Below are 24370 nucleotides of genomic sequence, written 5' to 3'. Positions count from 1 at the left end.
CCAAACCAAACAGTGTATCCTTAGCGCTGTGATAGGAAGAGATTAATAGATGAACTGACTCGATGAAATATTTGAACAGCCCCCTTAAAGAAACATAATATTCACACTGACTCCTGGGAATGCTTGACCCATGGCCACTCAAAGTGGAAAACTGGATTTCAGGTTGGAACTGCGAATCTCAAGGCCATGAATCATGAGCGAATGGAGCCCCTGCACCAGCAACATAAAGAGTGTTCCCCTTCACTAACTACCCACCCACTCACCCAAGTTGCCAAGCACCATCAGCCCTGTCTGTGGAAGAGTTTGCAGTTATAACCACCCTCAAAACTGGAGTGAAGCAAGTCCCCTCCTCAATGCCAAAACTCAAACAACAAGACATGGTAAGCCTGACGTAAGAGTACTGAGCGCTGATCTGGTCACCAACCTACAGGAAGGACATCAATAGTCTTGAAAGGGTGCAGAGAAAACTTACAAGGATGTTGCCAGGACTTGAGGACTTGAGTTATAGGGAAAGGTTGAATAGGTTAGGACTTTATCCCCTGGTGCTCAGGAGAATGAAGGGAGATCTTATGGAGCTATATAAAATTATGCGGGTCCAGATAAGGTGAATACATGCAGGCTTTTCCCTCTCACGTTGAGCAAGACTAGAATTAGAGGTCATCGGTTGAGGGTGAAAGGCGAAATATCTGAGGGGAAAGTTCTTCACCGGCAGGGTTGTGTGATCGTGGAATGAGCTGCCAGCGGAAGTAGTGGATGCAGGTTCATTTGTAACATTGAACAGATAGGTACATGGATGGGGGCGGTTTGGAAGAATATGGTATAGATGCGAGTAGATGAGATTAGGCAGTAGATTCCTTTAGCATGGACTAGATGGGACAAATGGCCTAATTTGTGCTGCAGTAGTAGTACTCTCCGCCTGCCTGAGCCGATTATGATTCTAAATGATGTTCCACACTGCCACCTTCTGTAGGCTTCATGTATTACTTTGCATACTGTGATCTGGTCAGGTCTGGTCTGGTACTTTTATTCATAAGGGAAGTAGGCTCAAATCAGACGTCAGTTCAATAACGTGTTTATATCTCCAGTCAATCCACTTAAATGTATTTACTCCTTTAGTAAGCAATGTTACCACTGCAGATCCAACTTAGTTTTCACAGATATACGCCCACTACAGTTTCAAGATAGAGGAATCAGCCAATTCACTTTCTCCTCCTCTTCTTTCTCCATACTGTGGACATAATATTTTAGGCACAACCCAGTCACAGCCACCAAGGGAAGAGCAACATACCTAGCATTGCAGGTATTCACCCTCAGCGACACTTAGGCTACGTCCACACTGGACCAGATAATTTTTTAAATGCCGGTTTCGCGTAAAAATGGTAGGCGTCCACACCAGGCGTTTTTGAAAATACCTCCGTCCACATTAAAATGGGTATTTGAGCGAATCTCCTCCTACTGGGCATGCGCAGGACACATCTACAGAAAACAAGCAAAGAAGAAACGGTATACTTGGTGCGCGTTTGTCCAGTTACAGACTAGAAAAACTTAAAAGGAAATTACCAAACGATGGACAGCTGTTGGCTCTCGCGCAGGAGGACTTAAAACTAAAAAAACAAATACTGGAGTGTATGGAGGCAACCGACAGGGAGTTCACGGACAGTATGACCCGGCTGATGCTGAACATTGAAAAACTGACTAACTCTGTTGCAGAGGGATTTGCAATGATGAGGAATATGACGGCGCCCCCCCCCCACCCAGTACTTCTCACCGCCACAATACCAGCCTCGAAGCCACTACGATCGCTACACATACGGACACACAGACCTCCGGGTGGCCCCACCAATATCTTCCCCAATCCCACAGCGGGGTCACCCTGGAAACATTTCCTACAGTCATAGTCTCTTCACCGATGAAAGGGACAACAGCTATAACTAAATGCAATAAGGCTTGTTACCGGGCAAAAGTGAAATTTGCTGTTACCTCATTTGTTTGCCTTTACTTTTGCCATGTCTTTCTGTATTATTTTGCTGTATTTAACATGTGCAATAAAACGAGTTACTGGGCAAAAGTGATTTTATTTTTACCTGAGTAAAAGTGAAACTTACATTTTCCTTTTTTGGCCTTAACATTTTCACGTCTATGCCAAACATAAGCTACTACTTAAAAATGACATTTTGGAAGTAGTGACAATTGCATCTATTGAATGTTTGCACAAGCAATACATTAATAAAACACCTTGTTAAATGAATAAAACATGTCTGCATCAGTGTTATCTTGTATTTCCATACAATGTTACATTCGGCTGTTACAGATCTATTGTCAGATATTGTTGTGATGTTGGAAGTTGCGTTCAAGACAACAATGAAATGCCGCACTGTCGCCACCATTTGTTCCGGCACGTCATGACAACGTTTTTAAAAAGCTCCGGTTACCCCATACACACTACACTGCCCAACTGACGTTTTCAGATTTAAACACTCTGAAGACCGTTTTAGAAAAGTTTTGTTTTCAGGGGAAGAAAATGCCGTTTCAGTGTGGACGGAGGGTCAAAACGAAGAGAGAAAGCTTCGGTTACGGATTTATCCGGTCTAGTGTGGATGTGGCCTACGATTCCACAAGAATCTATATTAACTGATAATTACCTTTATTGATTCAGTTTAAAACAAACATGCAAGTCATTCAAAACTAAATATCAGTGCACACGCTGACTAGTTTCCTAACTCTCCTTGAACCATCAAAGAATCGAAAGTGGTGATTCCCAGGAAAAGAAGTTTACACTGGCCAGGCATTCCAGTGTAATCTCCACATTCCTGATGTGGGGTCATCTGCCTCTGCAGTGGTTGGTCTCCAGAGTTTTCACTGCTTCTTCTCCCAATACCTTCCATTCTTATTCTATTTCTTTTCAGAGTGAACTGTTTTCTTTCAGTTTTGTTGTCTCCAGCTCATCTGACTGACCTGTGTCAGCCTCTCATTGGATCTATCCAGAAGCCACAAGCAGCACTACTTCGTCGCTCTTCCACCAGACGTGTGCCTCACACCATATTATTTTTTTCTGAACAAGGCCAGTTCAAACCAGTTTAGTCTAGTCAACAAATATTGGATTCAGGTTATTTCATGTTACAGGTCGTTCTTTCTACAAACCTGCCATTTCTACTTAAACAAATAAACCGCTTCTAATTTGGAAATGGTCTCAGGTTTAATAAATCAACAGTGGGGACCTCCTCATTGTGTCCACTTACAATCGTTCTGACTAAGCCATCCTTCTGCAGGAATCAGTTCACAAATTGGTGGCCACAAAAACAGTCTCATAAATTGGCAGACTTCATTACTTTGACCACATGGCAAGAACAAAAATATTAGGTTTATCTGTTTCCACTGTCCTTGGCCCGTGACAGCTTGCAGATTTGAAAATATGAATTATTTTTGGCCAATTCTAGCTAAAGTGCTGTCCTTGAAAGGCGATCTCGTTGAAATCTATGGAATATTGAAAAGCCTAGAAAGTGTAGATATGCAGAATATGTTTCCAATCATGGGCGAATCTAGGACCAGAGATCACAGCCTCAGAATGCAAGGATGTCCCTTTGGAACAGAGATGAAGAGGAACTTCCTTAGCCAAAGGATGGCGAGTCTATGGAATTCATTGCCACAGACAGCTGTAAAGGCCAAGTCATACAGTATATTTAAAAGTGGATAGGTTCTTAATTAGTAAGGGTGTCAAATGTTATGAGGAGAAGGCAGGAATATAGGGTTGAGAGGAAAAGTAAATCAAGTGTGATTGAATTTCAGAGCAGACTCCATGGGCCGATTGGTCTTAAATCTATTCCTATGTCTTATGGAAATTACAAGTAGTTTATTTTTATAACGATGTTGTATTTGGTGCAATTGCATGTCCTGCTGATATCCATGAGATGAAATCTGGATTTAACTTTTAAGAAGTTTATCAGTATGCAGAGAGGTTGTTGTCCGTACAAAGATTTACAGGTATTAGGAATTTGCTGTGGTGTGTATGTCATTAAACAGGTCATTGTATAAATGTATAAACAAGTACAAAGACAGCTAGAACTACAAGATAAAACACTGGAAACACAAGAATCTGATCCTAATCCAACAAACCCAAAAAACTACAAAGCGGAATAACAGGGAAACTTCACTCACTGTATTGGACAATACTAACAGGAAGGTAATGGCTCAGGTTTGGTACTGGCTTGGCATAGGTAAGATCTGGAAGAACCAGATGAAAAATGTACAGAATACCAAAACTGCAGAACACAGCTATCAATGGCACATTTCCAATTGTGGTTGTGACCCCAAAAGGACACTCCAGCAAGTCTGTATAGACCACTGTGTATACATTCCTATTCTTGATGTACAGCCATTGAAAATGGATCATGGTAATTTTTTTTGGAGTGACTCTTTGTCACTGGGCACAGCCCAATAAAAATTCTGAATTCTGAATTTCTTCATCCTTATTCACGAAAGTACAACTCTAATTAGTGTTTTTTTTCTATTCACAGGATGAGGATTAACAGCTTTGGATTGCCTGTTTCTGATATTGGATTGATCCCCAACACTGGTGTCAAGTTTTCAATTGGAAAAGCCCACATTAGCATTAGTGGAAACTGGCATGTGAAATTCGGACTGATGTATGTTGTTTGATCCTGTTCCTTATAGCTTTTTGAATAGGATTATGCATAAAGAATAGATTCAAATGCAATATAGAGTATGTCCAATTGAAATGCAAAATGTTTTTTAGTCAGTAAGTGTGTGGGAAATAGAGACACAAGAGATTCTGTAGTTGCTGGAAATCTTGAACACAACAGGTTAGGCAGCATCTATGGAGGAAAATGAACAGTCGATGTTTCAGGCCAAGACCCTTCATCGGGATTGGACAGGAAAGGTCCTGGTGAAGGGTGTCTGGCTAAGACATCGACTGTTTATTTCCCTCCGTACACGCTGGCTGACCTGCTGAGCTCCTCCAATATGTTGTGCGTATGGAAAATGCTAGCCTTTTGTGTTTGTCTAACGCCATAGTACAACACCAGGACATTGCATTTGCTTCTGTGCATTTATTGTAAAGAACTAACTATAATTATATTAGCAACTATTACATTTCAATGTTGTCAGCATGGTTTCCTTAAGGGAAAATGTTGCCTGACAAATCTGATGGAATTCTTTGAAGAAATAACAGGCAGGATAGACAAAGGACAGTAGTTGATATTGTGCAATTGGATTTTCAGAAGGCTTTTGATAAGGTGCCACAGAAGAGGCTGCTTAAAATTACAGGAAAGATACCTGCATGGAAAGAGCATTGGCTGATTGGCAGGAGGCAAAGAATGGGAACAATGGGAGCCTTATCTGGTTGGCTGCCGGTGACGAGTGGTGTTCCACAGGAATCTGCGTTGGGACCAATTCTTTTTATGTTATATGTCAATGATTGGATGATGGAATTGATGGCTTTGTTGCAAAGTTTGTGGATGATATAAAGATAGGTGGAGGGGCAGGTAGGGTCGAGGAAGCAGAACAGCTAGAGAGAGGACTTAAATGGATTATGAGAAAAGGCTAAGAAGTGGCAGATGGAATACAGTGTCGGGAAGGGTATGGTCATGCATTTCGGTAGAAGGACTAAAAGCATGGACTATTTTCTAAATTGTAAGAAAGTTCAAAAATCTGAAGTGCCAACGAGCTTGGGAGTCCCTGTGCAGGATTCACTAAAGGTTAATTTGCAGGATGAGTCAGTGGTGAAGAAGGCAAATGCAATCCTTGCATTCATTTCGAGAGGACTAGAATATAAAAGCAAGGATATAATATTGAGGTTTTATAAAGCACTTGTGAAGCCTCACTTGGAGTAGTGTGAACCCCTTATCTAAGAAAGGATGTGCTGACATTAGAAAGGGTTCAAAGGAGGTTTACGAAAATGACTCTGGGATTGAAAAGCTTGAAATAATCATTTGATGGCTCTGGATCTGTATTCAATGGAATTCAGAAGAATGAGGGGTGATCTCATTGAAAACTATGAAATGTTGAAAGGTCTCAATAGAATGGATGTGGAGAGCATGTTTCCTGTGGTGGGGGAGTCTAAGACCAATGAGCACAGCTTCAGAATAGAGGGACGTCCATTTAGAATTGAAATTTCTTTAGCCAGAGAGTGGTGAATCTGTGGAATTCTTGGCAGTGGAGGCCAAGTCATTGGCTATATTTAAAGCAGAGGTTGGTAGATCCTTGATTAGTCAAGGCATGAAGGGATATTGGGATTGGGACTGAGGGAAATGAATCGGCCATGACAAAATTATGTACCTGACTCAGTGGAACAAATGGTATAATTTTGCTCCTATATCTTATGATCTTTTAGTTTTATTACTCCCTGAAGCATTGGAGAATGAGGGGTGATTTGACAGAGATACAGTATACAAAATTATGAGGGATATAGATAGGGTAAATGCAGACAAACATTTTCCATTGAGGTTGGATGAAACTAGATCTAGAGGTCTTTTGTTAATGGTGAAATGTGAAATGTTTGAGGGGAACATGAGGGGGAACTTCTTTACTTAGAGGGTAGTGAGAGTGTGGAACGAACTGCCACAAGAAGTGGTGGATATAGGTTCAATTTCAACATTTAAGAGAAGTTTGGGTAAGTACATGAATGAGAGAGGTATGGAGGGCTATGATCCAGGTTCAGCTGGATGGGACTAGGTCAAATAATAGCTTGAAATGGACTAGATTGGCCGAAATCCCTGTTTCTGTGCTGTAATGCTCGATGACTCTCAGTGACGACATTCCCAAGGGTACTTGATGACAGTAAAACATTGAGCCAAGTCATTAGATGGTGAGGTCATGGAAGGTGCCATATGAGTGCATGCTATTTATTTTCTTTCACTGGGGTTCCACTGTCCTTTATCATTGTACATTAAACCCAACACTTTTAGAATTATTCACTGAACACTGCAACTGCAAGTGGTCTTATTTTTGCTTTATGATCATCAAGGAATGGATAGATAGATACTTTATTGATCCCAAAGGAAATTACAGTGTCACAGTAGCATTATATGTGCATAGATATACAAATATTAGAAGAGAAGTAAGAAAGAATAAAAATAAGTTATCTTTAAAATAAGATGTACAAGATTTGCAGGTTAAAGATTACAAGATCACTTCCCCGGATATAGGTTGTCTCATACGGCTTGTTATTCGAGGGTAAGAATGACCTCATATAGCGCTTTTGGAGCAGCACTGTTGTCTTAGTCTATTACTAAAAGTACTCCTCTGTTCAGTTAATGCGGCAAGCAGGGGTAGAGAAACATTGCCCAGAATTCCCAGGATTTTCTGGAGGGTTCTTTGTTCTATCACATCCTCCAGTATGTCCAGTTTATAACAGAGCCAGCCCTTCTAATCAGTTTATTGAGCCTGTTGGCATCACCTAAGTTGATGCCATTGCCCCAGCACACCACTGCTTAGAAGATTGTACTGGCGACAACAAGCTGGTAGAACATGCGAAGGAATGGTCTGTTTGCATGCTGTACAATTCTATTAAACACCAGAAAAAAGTGTCTGAAATAATCAATCAATTGTGGCAATTAAGGAAGAGCAGCATTATGATGGTTAAAATGTAACGGGAAGTGATAAGTGATATCAGTGTATTAGACAGATGAATTCTGAGTTGAAAAGGACACTCTGCCTTTTCTGCGCTTTCCTTTCATTTCCATTAACCTGCTTCATTCTCTCCTTTGGAAACACATTCAAGTTTCTACATGTGACTAGGATCATAGGTGAGTTGTCACCCTTGCCATGCTGCAGTAAACTTGTACTTCCAGCAAATTATAAAACCAAATTATAAAACCCTTAACTTTGCACAGGCAATTCTAACTAAGAAGGCACAGCCTAAGTTGGCCCCTTCTACAAAACCAATCCTTGCGTCTACTTTGTCTTTCTGTTTGCAGTTAAGAGTGATTGAACATCCAGGACAACATGTCTTTGGTAATATAATCAATGCACTTTGTTCTGAGCTTCTGTCAGAGTCTGTACTTTTTAATCAAATACGGGAAGCAATTGACGCAAGCGAGCTCTTATCCACTGGATTTATCGTCCATGTTTATATTCACATATACTTAACGATTGCATTAAATGGATGGCGGGGTGAAGATATGTCTCTGCCCTTGGGCAAGGTGTAGCACCCATTTAGCCCCCTGATTAGGATCACATGAAGCCATGGAAACAGGTGGTGGATGGACATACAAGCGGCTGGTGCATGTCAGAATTCTTGGTTGTGCAACCATAGACACCAGGCAGACAATCTCTGAAGAGTATTGATAATGGCTGGGATCACCCGTCTTAAAAAGACACTGCCCAGAAGAAAACAATGGCAAACCAATTCTGTCAAAAAATTTGTCAAGAACAATCATGGTCATGGAAAGACCATGATCACACAGGTCATGCGACACAGCACGTAACAAATGAACAATTGCATGAAAACAACTGCGAATTAAATCACACAGGATGCTGGAGGAACTCAGCAGGCCAGGCAACATCTGAGGAGAGGAAATGAACAGTCAACATTTCAGGCTGAGATTTGAGCAGGTTTTGCCTAACTAATTCTTAGTTAGAATTGCTTGTGCAAAGTTAAGGGTTTTATAACTTAGGATCCTAGATTTCCAGCGTCTGCAGAATGTCTTGTGTTTATGCTAATAAAATCACTTTATTTATTGTAGTTACACTGCCTGCTAATCTCATTTCTGTTCTGAGTTTATTTTGTTTTAACAATCTAGTTAAATACACTCAGTAGCTTACAGAAGCTGCCAGATGATCGGCTGATTAGGTATTTGCATGAACAAGCAGGTATACAGGTATACCTAATAAAGTGGTCACTGTGTGTATGTTGGTAAGCCATCCGTATTTGAATGCACTATAATGCAAAGGGAGCTTGAACAACTTTTTCTCTTCCATTATCCTGCCTTGTATCTGTTTCAGAATCCAGTATCTAATATGTGGCAAACCCTAGGATTAGTTCTATGAGAAGAATTGGATTTGGTTGTTGACTATTATGTTTTATATCTATTAGCAAAAACTTCAGATACCTAGGAGTGTAGATGCAATGAGGAGCAAATGGTGCAAGGAAGAGTTCAGAAGGAGTGAAAAAGCTAGCAGCATTTAGCAACACACACATACACACACACACACACACATACACACACACACACACACACACACACACACACACACACACACACACACACACACACACACACACACACACACACACACACACACACAAATGCTGGAGGAACTCAGCAGGCCAGGCATCTTTTATGGAAAACAGTATAGTTGATATTTCGGGCTGAGACCCTTCAGCAGGACATTTAGCAAGTTTAGTAATTATTTTAGTATGAAGAAAACCATGAAAGGTAGTAAAATCATCATTATTTGTGGCAGAATTATTAACTATTGAGAAGATCTTCATACTGTGGTTGCTTGGAAGAGTACGTTGCACTAATGATTTAAACTGAACTGTGGCAGATGTACCAATAATTATTTTAATGATAAAAATAATTATATGACAATAATAATGATAATGACAATAATAATTATTTAATGGGTATTGCTTTCTGTTAGACACGATAGAGGAACTTTTGATCTGAATATCAACGATCTTTCGGCCATATTTTCTGTGGGTGTTTCATTAAGCAGTTCTCACCCAATGATAACTGACCAGGGCTGTGATGCAAGATTAGAAAACTTTGGCCTTAATCTCCATGGAGGGGGCAGGTATGTCTTTTATGTAACAAAGAAAGCATCTGCAATCTAAAATGATCTATTTCGTGAAACGCTAATTATAAAGTTCTTAGAATCACCCAGAGTATATGTATTGTGAACGACATGCAACAGTGCATTATTTGTAAACTGATTATGTGCCTTTCAGTGTCTTCAATCAGTGGAAGTTAATATTTATATTTGACAGGAGCAGAGATCTAGTACCTTCAGATTGATGGTCTATTGTGAAATACATAAATTGCTTCCAATCATCCATGCCATTATTACTTATAGACTTAGCCATTCTGATGAACTCCTAACTGATCTCCCTACTCCCCTTCCATAAATACCAGTCCAATCTCCTCCCTTTATCAGTCCTTCAAACTTAGAGTTGTATCCGAAGAAGCTTGTGGGAGGTGAAGTGTAACAATGAAATGAGAAGCTGCGATGATGATGTCAATTTGCTTGGCACCAGTCTGTACTGAAGCTCTATTTGTTGTGGACCCCTTAGTTATGATCATGGGTGCACACCATCATTAGGGAATTTCTGCTAGCAGCCAAATTTGAGAAGGATATCCTGCACTTTCTTTCAAACTGGCTGTATTCATGGACATATATAGGGGCTTATTGGACCTGCCTGAAGGCTTTTCAAGAATGTGGGGAGAGGTGATAACTTTAGAAACTCATCCACCAATGAGAAGCTTAGCGGATACAATGGCTTTTGAAGGAATGTGGGAAAGGTTGGATCAGGTAATGATCAGGATTTTGATCAGAGGCAAGAGTTTGTGTCTAGTTGCTCAAAAGGTCATAGCTAAATGTTTAAAGATTGACACATAAAATGTTCACTATTTATGTATGGCAGGTCTCGTGTAATCAATAGCGAGTATAGTAATTACTGCATGATATACCAATGTTGAAGTCATTATAGAACCCTGTACCTTCCTTGCTTTTGCTTGAGCAAACAAATGAACAAAAGAACTTTTTATTTGAACTGGTTACTAAAGGGTATGCAGAGGGCATCTAGATACCTCAGGGTATTGGAGATCATTGTCCATCCTGCCTGTAGATGAATATAATTCATACTATGATTCCACTACATAGTTCTAAAATAGTTCTGCTTGTGCTTTGAAACCATCAGCCATGCTTTCTGATCTGCAGTGGTTCCTGATTAAGTCATGGTTCCATTTAAAAGTTCTCACCCTTGGTCACACATCCCTGAAAGTTCTCACTTCTCAGTAAATCTGTAATATTCTCCAAGTTTATGCTCTCCTCTAGTTCTAGCTCTTCAATAATCCTTGAATTTTGTTGTTATGCTTTTGGTGGCAAAGCAGTAAGTTCTAGAACCAATATATACTTAGGCTGAAGTCAGGGAACATACCTGGGAACACATTTATATCCACTGAATGATTGGATGTTTAGCTTTGCTTTGGAAGTAATGATTGATCTTACTGCAATCTAAATAAACATTTTAGCTCGCTACCAGTTCCAACCTAACATCATAAATCTATGACATTATAACCTGGGCCGCGTTACTCCCATTAATACCAGCATCTTTCCTTTTAAAGTTGGTTTTACAAGATGTTCCTTGGTAAAGTGAAAGATCTAATTCGACGTATTGTTCCCCAGAAGGTAAGTTCAGAGATCCATAATTTTCTCAGACATTTGCAATGCTTCATTGCTTAAGCCCATCACCCCTACTGGGGCATAGTCTACCGACAGCAGCTCACCAAGAGCCCCTAGTCCTGGGCCAAACGTTGATTGGCCCTGTGACTTCTGCTTTCACCACATGACTTCATATATATTCTAGGTGAAGGTACTTCCTCTCCCAGGGATGAGGTCTTTGGAGCTTTTGTTGGCATTTCTGTAGCTCTGGGTTTTTACAGGATGATATTGCTTGTTCTCCTCCTTTCACAACCATGCTTGAGACCACCCATGGCAGAGTTGCAATGTTTCCTAAACCTTTGGAACTGTCTGTGACGCAGTGAAACATGCGGTGTAAATGCAAGTCTTTCCTTTTGGGATATATTTGTGCCTATTCTGGATTCCTGATGAAAACATACACAGAAACATAGAAAACTTACAGCACAATACAGGCCCTTTGGCCCACAAAGTTGTGCCAAATATGTCCCTACCTTAGAAATTACTAGGCTTACCTATAGCCCTCTACTTTTCTCAGCTCCATGTGCATATCCAAAAGTCTCTTAAAAGACCCTATCGTATCTGCCTCCACCACTGTTATCGCCAGCCCATTCCACGCTCTGAGTAAAAAACTTACCCCTGACGTCTCCTCTGTACCTACTCCCCAGCATCGTAAACCTGTGTCCTCTTGTGGCAACTATTTCAGCCCTGGGAAAAAGCCTCTGACTATCCACACGTTCAATGCCTCTCATCATCTTAAACACCTCTGTCAGGTCACCTCTCATCCTCCGTCGCTCCAAGAAGAAAAGGCCGAGTTCACTCAACCTATTCTCATAAGGCATGCTCCCCAATCCAGGCAACATTCTTGTAAATCTCCTCTGCACCCTTTCTATACAACCGGTAAAGGTGATTAAGATGATGAGAGGCATTGATCGTGTGGGTAGCCAGAGGCTTTTTCCCAGGGCTGAAATGGCTAACACAAGGGGGTATAGTTTAAAGGTGCTTGGAAATAGGTAGAGAGGGGATGTCAGGAGTAAGTCTTTCTCAAAAAGAGTGGTGGGTGCGTGGAATGGGCTGCCAGCGGCGGTCATGGAAGCGGATACAATAGGGTCTTTTAAGAGCGTTTTAGATAGGTACATGGAGCTTAGAAAAATAGAGGGATATGTGCTAGGGAAATTCTAGGCAGTTTCTAGAGTAGGTTACATGGTCGGCACAACATTGTGGGCCGAAGGGCCTATAATATGCTGTAAATTTCTCTGTTCTATGTTCTATGTTCAGTACAGTAACTTGTACATGGCTTGACTTCAATATTTATTTAATATTCCTTCAGAAGTGACTGCTGTGTTTTATTTTTGAATAAATCAATAGAGAAGGTAAACTTTTGTTATTTACGTAGTAAATGTTGAGATGCAACTAACAACCTGTTGGAGGAACTCAGTGGGTTGAGCAGCATTTGTGAGAGAAAGGAAATGATCAATGTTTCATGTCAAAACCTCCCAGTCCTGAAGCAGGGTTTTGATCTGAAATATCAACAGATTCTTTGCTCCATCTTAAATATATCTAACAATCCGGCCTCCACCATGCAAAGTGGCAAGGAAGTCCAGAGATCGCTGTCTTCTGACAACAGTTTCTGTGCGCTTCAATTTGAAATCATCAGCCCCTTATTTAGTAGCTATGTCCACTTGGACATTCATACACTAATCAAAGAATATTTGAATATGCAAAAATTTTAAATGACTTGGCAGAGTAGATGTTAAAAGGATATTTCTTTGGTTCAAAAGAATAGATCTAAAGGAGACAGTGAAATCGAGTGAAATTTTCTTACTCAAAAGATGATGAACCTTAGGAATTATCTACCCCAGGGCCCTGTGAATGCTTAGCCATTAAGTATACCCAAGATAGAAAGGCTTGATATTAAGCAACACACATAAAAGTTGCTGGTGAACATAGCAGGACTCTGTTAGTCCTGACGAAGGGTCCCGGCCCGAAACATGGACTGTACCTCTTCCTATAGATGCTGCCTGGCCTGCTGCGTTCACCAGTAATTTTTTATGTGTGTTGCTTGAAATTCCAGCATCTGCAGATTTCCTCGTGAAGGCTAGATATTAGTTGTTGTTATGAAGCTGAAGTCTTGTTTGAAGATGAAGCTGGTGAAAAATCAGCAGAATCACATAACTGGCCCTCCATTTTATAATCATCAATCACACCCTCGACTGAAAATTTAAATCAGTTTATCTGAAGATATTCAGAAATTAGTCAGTGCCATGAAGATTGAGGAGAGTTAGGCTGTTTCCCTTGTTTAGTTTTTGATACACTCTTCTACTAAACATTTTAATTATTTAATATATTTATTAAACAGCTGTGCTCTGAATTTAGAGATGCAGTTGGAACAGCGGAAACCTTCATCCAGACAAAGAAAGGTAGGTGCTCCTAATATCATCAGCATGAAATGGTCTGTATGCAATGCTTCCAACGTTGTCAAAGAAATGTCCCACCTTGTTGACTCCACAAGCTCTTTGACCTTCTGCTGTCAAGCAGAAGCTACTGCAGCATAAGAATGAAAACTGTCCGGCTGGGTAACAACTTCTTCCCCAAGGCTTTTAGACAGTTAACACACTGCTGCCAAACAGCACACATGTACATCCGGTCTGAATACCCTGCTGCACCACCACCGCCCCCCAACCCCCATCAACTCCCCAACTCACATCTGAGACAACTCTCATCCTGCATCGGTCACTTTATATCTTTTATTTCTGCTGTTTCATATGTTTATACAACTGCTTGTTTTATTATAATAGTGCCAGTAACATTATACTGTCTTACATAAACATGCACCCCACCCTTCATATTGACCTCTCAATCTTCAGGCGATGCATGTCACTGAGAGACTTATTATTTTGTAAATGTATATGCTGCATCATAATTCTGTACTGTGTGTAACTGTATGTGCTGTGTTTTGCAGAGGAATGATGCTTCATTTAGCTGTATACACCAGTATAGTTGAATGACATGAACTAGAACTTGTGGCAGTTGTATGTAATGTGAATAGTACAGTTTCTATTGTTTTTTCTTATAGTTTCGTGGCAATTGGACAAGTACGTAGAACTTGATTATTCTTTGGTTGGAGAACCGGAGATCACAACTGATTTCATTGAGTTTCCCATTAAGGTACAGTTGTTGCTTTGATATAAGTTATAAATCGATAGAGTCATAAAGTCATAAAACACTGCAGCACAGAAACAGGCCCTTTGACCCATCTAGTCCATGCTGTAATATTAATCTGCACAGTCCCATTGACCTGCACCTGGATTATAGCCCTCCATACCCCTCACATCCACGTACCTCTCCAGATCTCTCTTATATGTTGAACTCGAGCCTGTCAACCCGCTGGCAACCCGTTCCACAACCTCACTAGCCTCTGAGTGAAGAGGATCCCCCTCATGTTCCCCCTTAAACATTTCACCTTCTAGTTTTAGTTTCTCCAAAACTCAGTGGAAAAACCCTGTTTGCATTTACCCTATCTATGCCCCACATAATTTTGTACAGCTCCATCAAATTTCCTCTCATTCTTCTACATTCTAGGGAATAAAGTCTTAACCTATTAAACCTTTCCCTATAACTCAGGTCCTTGTCCTGGCAAAATCCTTGTCAATTTTCTCTGCACTCTTTCAATCTTATTGACATCTTTCCTGTATGTAGGTAACCAGAACTGCACAGAATACTCCAAATTAGGCCTCACCAACATCTTATACAACTTCAAAATAACATCCTATCTCCTGTACTCAGTACTTTAATTTATGAGAACCAATGTGCCAAAAGCTTTCTCTGTATAGCTGTGACACCGCTTTCAAGTAATTCTGCATTTGTATTCCCAGACCTCTCTGTTCTACTGCAATCCTCAGTGCCCTACCTCTCACTGTCTAACTACTCTGATTTGTCCTCCCAAACACCTCACACTTGTCTACATTAAATTCCATCTGCCGTTTGTCAGCCCCATTTTTCCAGCAGGTCCAGATCCTGCTGAAAGCTTCAATAGTCCTTCCTGCTATCCACTACACCCCCAATCTTGATGTCACCCACAAACTTGCTGATCCAGTTTACCACAGTATCATCTGGATCGTTGATATAGATGGCAAACAACAAAGGACCCAACACTGATACCTGCAGCACACTACTAGTCACAGGCCTGCCGTCAGAGAGGCACCATCTACTTTCACTCTCTAACTTCTCCTGTGAAGCTATTGTCTAATCCAATTTACTACCTCATCTTGGAGGCCGAGACTGAACCTTCTTGACCAAACTTCCATGCGTGACCTTGTCAAAGGCCTTTCCAAAGTCTATGTAGACTACATCCACTGCCTTGCCTTCATCAACTTTCCTGGTAATTACCTCAAAAAATTCTATAACATTGGTTAGACACAATGTACCACACACAAAGCCATGGTGACTATCCTTTTCTGTCCCTGTCTATCCAAGTATTTATATATCTGATCCCTTAGAATACCTTCCAATAACTTTCCCACTACTAATGTCAGGCTCACCGGCCTATAATTTCTTGGCTTATTCTTGGAGCCATTTTTAAACGATGGAGCAGCATTAGCGATACTCCAATCCTCTGGCACCTCGCCCGTGACTAAGGACAATTTAAATACATCTGCTAGGGGCCCTGCAGTTTCTTACTGGCCTTCCCCAGAGACTGAGGATGCATCTTCTCAGGTCCTAGGAATCCATCCACATTAATTTTCCTCAAGACAACTACAACACCTCTTCTGTAATCTGTATAGAATCCATGACCTCACTGCTGCTTTGCCTTACTTCTGTAGATTCTATGTCTACCTCCTGAGTAAATACAAATGTAAAAAAATCTTTTTAAGATCTTCCCGATTTCTTTCTGCTCCATGTATAGATGACCACTCTGAACTTTCAGAGGACCAATTTTGTCCCTTGCTATCCTTTTGCTCTTAATATATCTGTAGAAGCCCTTCGGATTTTACTTCACCTTGCTTGCTAGAGCAACCTTATGCCTTCTTTTAGCCCTCCTGATTTCCTTTTTAAGTGTTCTCTTGTATTTCTTATACTCCTCAAATATATTTTCTGCCTAAACTTGCTAAGCACCTCCATCTTATTCTGAACCAGAGTCTCAATGTCCCTCAAAAACCAAGGTTTCCTAAACCTCTTATTTTTGCTTTTTATTCTGACAGAAACATTTAAGCTTCCTGCTCTCAAACTTTCACACTTGATGGTACTCACTTATCAAGTACACCCATGCCACAAAACAACCTGCCCAAACCACACTTGCCGCACCCTTTCTGATACCATCAAAATTGGCTTTCTTCCAATTTAGAATCTCAACCCATGGACCATACCTATCTTTTTGCATATTTACTTTGAAACTAATGACATTGTGATCACTAGATGCAAAGTGTTCCCCTATACAAACTCCTGTCACCTGCCCTGCCTCATACCCTAATAGGAGATCTAATATTGCGTCTTTCTAGTTGGGACCTCTTTTATACTGGTTAAGAAATCTTTCCTGAACACACTAGACAAATTCAATGCCACCCAGTCCTATTACAGTAGGGGAGACCCAGTCAATATGTGGAAAGTTAAAATCACCTTTTATCACAACCTTGTGTTCCTTGCAACAGTCTGCGATCTCTCTACAGATTTGTTCCTATAAATCCTGTTGACTGTTAGGTGGTCTATAATATAATCCCATTAATGTGGTCATCCCTTGCATATTCCTCAGTTCCACCCATATAGCCTCAGTAGACAAGCTCCCCAGTCTGCCCTGACTGAGAACAGCTGTGACATTTTCCCCGACTTAATACCACCCCTTCCCCTTTAATCCCTCCTGGTCTATTATGTCTAAAGCAACAGAACCCTGGAACACTGAGCTGCCAGTCCTGCCTCTCCTGCAACCAAGTCTCACCAATGGCTACAATGTCATAATTCCACTTCTTGATCCATGTCCCAAGCTCAATCGCCTTTCCTACAATATTCCCTGCATTGAAATATATACAACTTAAAACATTATTCTCATCACGCTCAACCTTTCAACTCCTGACTTCACATGTAAGCTTAACAAGATCTTTCCCCACGACCACTTCAGTATCTGTTCTGGCGCTCTGATTCCCATCCCACCTGCAACTTCATTTGAACCCCTCTTTCCTGCACCATCTCCTTCGACCCATGTTAAACTATGTGATCTTCCTGTTTTCAGCCTCATCAACACTTGGCACGGGTAGGAATCCTGAGATCATAATCCTGGAGGTCCTGTCCTTCCTACCCAGATCTCTGGTACTGATGTGGACCATGGCTTCTGGCTGATCGCCCTCCCACTTAAGAATGCTATGGACTTGATTTGAGATGTCCCTGAACCTGGGACCTGGGAGTGACTTACTCCCTTTCCCCCTCCTGACAGTCACCCAGTTACCTGTGTACCTTCCCCCCTGTATCACCTGTCGATCAACCCCTAAGCCTCCTGAATGATCTGGAGTTCATCCAGCTGCGGCTTGATTTCCTTAACACAGTCTGAAAGAAGGTGCAATTGCATGCATTTCATGCAGACATAATTCCCACATCCCACAAGAGTAGTGTTCCACTATACTGCCTGACATCCCCATTGCAGTAATTGTGCAATAAGAAATTAAGAATTTTTTAAATCTACCTACAGCCTGCACCTCTCCTCTCTAAAGCCTCTATGAGCCAAAGCCTGAACTCCTCACTCTAACACTGGCCCACTCATTCAATGCAGCTCCACCGAAACCAAACTTCTTTTTATCAGCCCTTACCGAGTGCCTAATCATGCACAGCCCAGCGTCTCCTCGGGAAAAGTGGTGTGCAGAATTTCCCGACTGCCCCTGCTTGCTTCTTTTGATTTCTTTCCTGCTGTGTAATCCAACGCCTCCTCGGAAACTGGCACGCAGAACAAGAATACTGTGGTTACTGAAGTCTGCGCCCTGTAATTCACTCATTCCTATGTCTGGGTCTCGTGAATTCACTGAATCTTGATTGCAGCATGCTCCAAATTTTTATCTATTGAAATTTCATCCAAGAGAAAAAAAACCTTCATGATTGCAGAACTCCATTGTTATCTTAATTTGTCAGAATTTAATGTTGATGGTTGAAAAGAATACAATTTCATAGTGGATCACATTAATAGCACATGCTGGTGTATTGTTGCACTCATTCAGAGTGTGTGCCAGATCTGCATATTTTGAATATTTTATCAGATTCTTGGATAAAGATTATCATTGTGTCGGTGGTATTTTTTTTGAAAGTGCTGTTCAAAGCAACAGCTGAACAATCTGATCATAAACAAGAGAAAACCTGCAGATGCTGGAAATCCAAATACAAAATGCTGAAAGAACTTAGCAGACCAGGGAGCATCGACGTTTCAGGCTGAGACCCCTCAGCAGGACTGGAGAAAAAAAGACAAGGAGTAGATTTTAAAGGTGGGTGGGAGGGGAGGGAGAAACACAAGGTGGTAAGTGAAACTGGGAGGGGGAGGGATGAAGTAAAGAGCTGGGAGGTTGATTGGTGAAGGAGAAGGGGAAATCTAATAGGAGAGGACAGAAGGTCATGGAAGAAAGAAGGTGAGGGAAGGAGGAGCACCAGGGGGAGGTGAAGAGCAGGCAAGGAGATAAGGTGAGAGGGAAAGGGGGATGGGCAATGATGACAGTGGGGGGTAGGCATTACCAGAAATTTGAGAAATTGATGTTCATGCCATCAGGATGGAGGCTACCCAGGTGGAATTAAGGTGTTGTTCCTCCACCATCAATGCAGCCCAACCACACCTTTTCCATTTCACGCACGTCTGCTCTCACCCCATCCTTCCGCCACCCTACCAGGGATGGGGTTCCTATTGTCCTCACCTACCACTCCACCTGTCTCCACGTCCAGCACGTAATTCTGTAACTTACGCCATCTCCAACGGGATCCCACTACCAAGCACATCTTTTCTTCCCCTCCCCCCCAACACTTCCTGCTTTCCGCAGGGATTGCTCCCTACATGACTCCCTTGTCCATTCGTCACTCCCCACTGACCTCCCTCCTGGCACTTATCCTTGTAAGTGGAAAAAATGCTACACCTGCCCCTACACTTCCTCCCTTGCTACCATTCAAGGCCCCAAGCAGTCCTTCCAGGTGAGGCAACAATTCTCCCCTTCCCCCACCAATACTCTGAAATCCCGTCTCCCTCAGATCCCGTCGTCAGCTCCTGGGTACTCAGAGGCTCCATCTTCCTCTCACCCCAACCCTCCCCTCTCCACTGACACCCTCAGCCTCCCCCCTCCACCCTCTGATCCCAGCTCTCATCTGTGCCAGGTCTTTACCATCCCCTCCAACCTTCAACTGTTGGAGGCAGAACGCTCTGTCCTCAGTAAGGGCCTCACCTTTGTCCCCCTTCGCCCACACCTCAGTGAGTTCCGTGTTCGCCATGATGCGAAACTCTTCTTCCGCCGTCTCCGTCTCTGAGCCTACTTCTTCGGCAAGGACTCTTCCACCCCCACCGATGACCTCTTCTCCCATCTTCAACCCTCCTCCTCCTCATGGACACCCCGCTCTGGTCTTCTACCTGCTCTGGATCTCTTTATCGCTAACTGCCGATGGGACATCAACCGTCTCGACTTCACCGCACCTTGTTCCCATTCCAACCTCACTCCTTCGGAACGCTCTGCTCTCCACTCCCTCCGCACTAATCCTAACCTTATTATTAAACCCGCCGATAAGGGGGGGGCTGTTGTAGTCTGGCGTACTAACCTCTACCTTGCCGAGGCACAGCGACAACTCGCGGATACCTCCTCTTATTTACCCCTCGATCGTGACCCCACTAAGAAGCACCAGACCATTGTCTCCCACACCATCACCAACTTTATCCGCTCAGGGGATCTCCCATCCACTGCTACCAATCTTATAGTTCCCACACACCCCGCACTTCCCGTTTCTACCTCCTACCCAAGATCCACAAACCTGCCTGTCCTGACCGACCTATTGTCTCAGCTTGCTCCTGCCCCACCGAACTCGTTTCTGCATACCTCGACACGGTTTTATCCCCCCTTGTTCAATCCCTTCCTACCTATGTTCGTGACACTTCTCATGCTCTTAAACTTTTCGATAATTTTAAGTTCCCTGGCCCCCACTGCTTTATTTTCACCATGGATGTCCAGTCCTTATATACTTCCATCCCCCATCAGGAAGGTCTCAAAGCTCTCCGCTTCTTTTTGGATTCCAGACCTAATCAGTTCCCCTCTACCACCACTCTGCTCCGTCTAGCGGAATTAGTCTTTACTCTTAATAATTTCTCCTTTGTCTCCTCCCACTTCCTCCAAACTAAAGGTGTAGCCATGGGCACCCGCATGGGTCCTAGCTATGCCTGCTTTTTTGTTGGCTTTGTGGAACAATCTATGTTCCGTACCTATTCTGGTATCTGTCCCCCACTTTTCCTTTGCTACATCGACGACTGCATTGGCGCTGCTTCCTGCACGCATGCTGAGCTCGTTGACTTTATTAACTTTGCCTCCAACTTTCACCCTGCCCTCAAGTTTACCTGGTCCATTTCCGACACCTCCCTCCCCTTTCTAGATCTTTTTGTCTCTATCTCTGGAGACAGCTTATCCACTGATGTCTACTATAAGCCTGCTGACTCTCACAGCTATCTGGACTATTCCTCTTCTCACCCTGTCTCTTGCAAAAATGCCATCCCCTTCTCACAATTCCTCCGTCTCCGCCGCATCTGCTCTCAGGATGAGGCTTTTCATTCCAGGACGAGGGAGATGTCCTCCTTTTTTAAAGAAAGGGGCTTCCTTTCCTCCGTCAACTCTGCTCTCAAACGCATCTCCCCCATTTCACGCACATCTGCTCTCACTCCATCCTCCCCCCACCCCACTAGGAATGGGGTTCCCCTGGTCCTCACCTACCACCCCACCAGCCTCTGGGTCCAACATATTATTCTCCGTAACTTCCGCCACCTCCAACGGGATCCCACCACTAAGCACATCTTTCCCTCCAAACCCCCCCCCCCCGCTTTCCGCAGGGATCGCTCCCTACATGACTCCCTTGTCTTTTCGTCCCCCCCATCCCTCCCCACTGATCTCCCTCCTGGCACTTATCCTTGTAAGCGGACAAGTGCTACACATGCCCTTACACTTCCTCCCTTACCACCATTCAGGGCCCCAGACAGTCCTTCCAGGTGAGGCAACACCTCACCTGAGAGTCTGCTGGGGTGATATACTGCGTCTGGTGCTCCCGATGTGGCCTTCTATATACTGGCGAGATCCAACGCAGACTGGGAGACCGCTTTGTTGAACATCTACGCTCTGTCCGCCAGAGAAAGCAGGATCTCCCAGTGGCCACACATTTTAATTCCACATCCCATTCCCATTCTGACATGTCTATCCACGGCCTCCTCTACTGTAAAGGTAAAGCCACACTCAGGTTGGAGGAACAACACCTTATATTCCGTCTGGGTAGCCTCCAACCTGATGGCATGAACATTGACTTCTCTAACTTCCGTTAATGCCCCACCTCCCCCTCGTACCCCATCCGTCATTTATTTTTATACACACATTCTTTCTCTCACTCTCCTTTTTCTCCCTCTGTCCCTCTCACTATATCCCTTGCCCATCCTCTGGGTTCCCCCCGCCCCCCGGTCTCTCTCCCCGGACCTCCTGTCCCATGATACTCTCATATCCCCTTTGCCAATCACCTGTCCAGCACTTGTCTCCATCCCTCCCCCTCCTGTATTCTCCTATCATTATGGATCTCCCCCTCCCCCTCCCACTTTCAAATCTCTTACTAACTCTTCCTTCAGTTAGTCCTGACGAAGGGTCTCGGCCTGAAACGTCGACTGTACCTCTTCCTAGAGATGCTGCCTGGCCTGCTGTGTTCACCAGCAACTTTGATGTGTGTTGCTCATCTGTGAGTCTGTTGGGGTCATATACTGTGTCCAGTGCTCCCGGTGTGGCCTCCTGTATATCGGTGAGACCCGATGTAGATTGGGAGACTGCTTCGCCGAGAAGAAGCAGAACCTCTCAGTGACCACCCATTTTGATTCCACTTCCCGTTCCCTTTCTGAGCTGTCAATCCCTGGCCTTCTCTACTATCGCAATGAGGCCATACTTGGGTTAGAGGAACAACATCTTATATTCTGCCTGGGTAGCCTCCAATCTGATGGCATGAACAGCGATTTCTCAAACTGCTAGTAATACCCGCCCACACTCCTTCGCCATTCCCCATCCCCCTTCCCCTCTCTCACCTCATCTCCTTATCTGCCCATCACCTCCCTCTGGTGCTCCTCCCCATTTTTCATTCTTCCATGGCCTTCTGTCCTCTCCTTTCAGATTCCCCCTTCTCCAACCCTGTATCTCATTCAACAATCAACTTCCCTGCTCTTTACTTCACCCCTCCTGTCATACGGAGGTGGCTGGGGACGGACCCAAGTGCAAGACCCAGACACTGAAGGACTAGGGACAGGACTAGGATACAGGCTGAGGGCAAGGACATGGACACGAAAACCAGGAATCCTGAACAGGACTGGACAAGACAGCTAGGAGCCCGGGCTTGGACTCCGAGCCAGAGACTGGACAAGGACCCAGTACCTGGGACTTGCCTCTGGCTCGGACCCCAGAACCAGGCAAGGACGAGGCTTGGCAGGCAAGCAGGACGAGGCTGGAGTCTTCAGGCTAGAGGCTAGAGACGAGGCTTGGCAGGAGGCAGGAGGCTGGGGTCTTCAGGCTTGAGGGTAGAAGCTGGAGACTTGAGGCGAGACTTGGCAGGAGGCAGGAGACTTCAGGCTTGAGGCTAGGCAGGAGGCTGGAGACTTCAGGCTTGAGGCTAGGCAGGAGGCTGGAGACTTCAGGCTTGAGGCTAGGCAGGAGGCTGGAGACTTCAGGCTTGAGGCTAGGCAGGAGGCTGGAGACTTCAGGCTTGAGGCTAGGCAGGAGGCTGGAGACTTCAGGCTTGAGGCTAGGCAGGAGGCTGGAGACTTCAGGCTTGAGGCTAGGCAGGAGGCTGGAGACTTCAGGCTTGAGGCTAGGCAGGAGGCTGGAGACTTCAGGCTTGAGGCTAGGCAGGAGGCTGGAGACTTCAGGCTTGAGGCTAGGCAGGAGGCTGGAGACTTCAGGCTTGAGGCTAGGCAGGCTTCTCCTGGGCAGGGCGCGGTTCACCTGGGCAGGCCGCAGATCTCCACTCGACAGAGGCAAGGGACAGGAAGGGACAGAACCAACTATAGGTAATGGCAATACGGCCTGGCTTACCCGATGGAGGCAGGGGACAGGAAGGGACAGAACCAACCGCAGGCAACGGCAAGATGGCCTGGCTTACCCGATGGAGGCAAGGGACAGGAAGGGAGCTAGGTATGGGGTGGCTCCAGTACAAGACAGCAAGACAAGGCAAGGCTTCAGGCAATGCAAGGCAAGACAGAACTTCAGGCGAGGCGAGAGTTACTGGCAGGACAAGGAAGGGCTTCAGGCATTGCAAGGCGAAACGAGAACTTCAGGCGAGGCGAGAGTTACTGGCAGGACAAGGAAGGGCTATGGCGAGGCGAGGCGAGGCGAGGCGAGGCGAGGCGAGGCGAGGCAAGGCAAGGCTTCAGGCGAGGAAACAGAAGGCAGAGGAAGGGATACAAGGAGTAAGGACAAGAACAATCCAGCAGCTATGCCCTGGTCTCTGAAGGTATTTATGCAGCCAGCCCCAACGAGCATCAGCTGGCTCAGTTAGAGCTCAATAAGAACAAACAGGGTAGAGAGGAAAACCTGGAGCAAGGGTCAATAGACCGGACCGTGAACCGGAATACGGACCTCACGGACCGGACCATGACACCTCCACCTTCCGGTTTCACCTATTACCTTGTGTTTCCCCCTCCCCTCTCCCCACCTTTGAAATCTACTCATCTATTTTTCTCCAGTCCTGCTGAAGGTCTCAGCCTGAAATGTTGACAGTACTCTTTTCTATTGATGCTGCCTGGCCTGCGGAGTTCCTCCAGAACTTT

The 24370-nt window shown here is 44.0% G+C and overlaps 1 protein-coding gene across 4 annotated transcripts in view; it reads left to right on the top strand.

Moving 5' to 3' along the window:
* LOC134342862 (bactericidal permeability-increasing protein-like) overlaps window positions 1–24370 on the top strand; it is a 92667-nt gene that overhangs the window by 21942 nt on the left and 46355 nt on the right. For all 4 annotated transcript variants that reach the window (XM_063041512.1, XM_063041515.1, XM_063041514.1 and 1 more), the window contains 5 exons: window positions 4515–4643; window positions 9604–9756; window positions 11307–11370; window positions 13739–13799; window positions 14456–14547. In XM_063041512.1, coding sequence (XP_062897582.1) covers window positions 4515–4643; window positions 9604–9756; window positions 11307–11370; window positions 13739–13799; window positions 14456–14547 — 499 coding nt within the window. The remainder of the gene's footprint in view (window positions 1–4514; window positions 4644–9603; window positions 9757–11306; window positions 11371–13738; window positions 13800–14455; window positions 14548–24370) is intronic.

Source organism: Mobula hypostoma, chromosome 2 (genome assembly GCF_963921235.1).
Source record: "Mobula hypostoma chromosome 2, sMobHyp1.1, whole genome shotgun sequence".
NCBI lineage: Eukaryota > Metazoa > Chordata > Chondrichthyes > Myliobatiformes > Myliobatidae > Mobula > Mobula hypostoma.
Note: the sequence above shows the minus strand (reverse complement) of the source record. Positions and strands in the feature narration are given on the sequence as shown.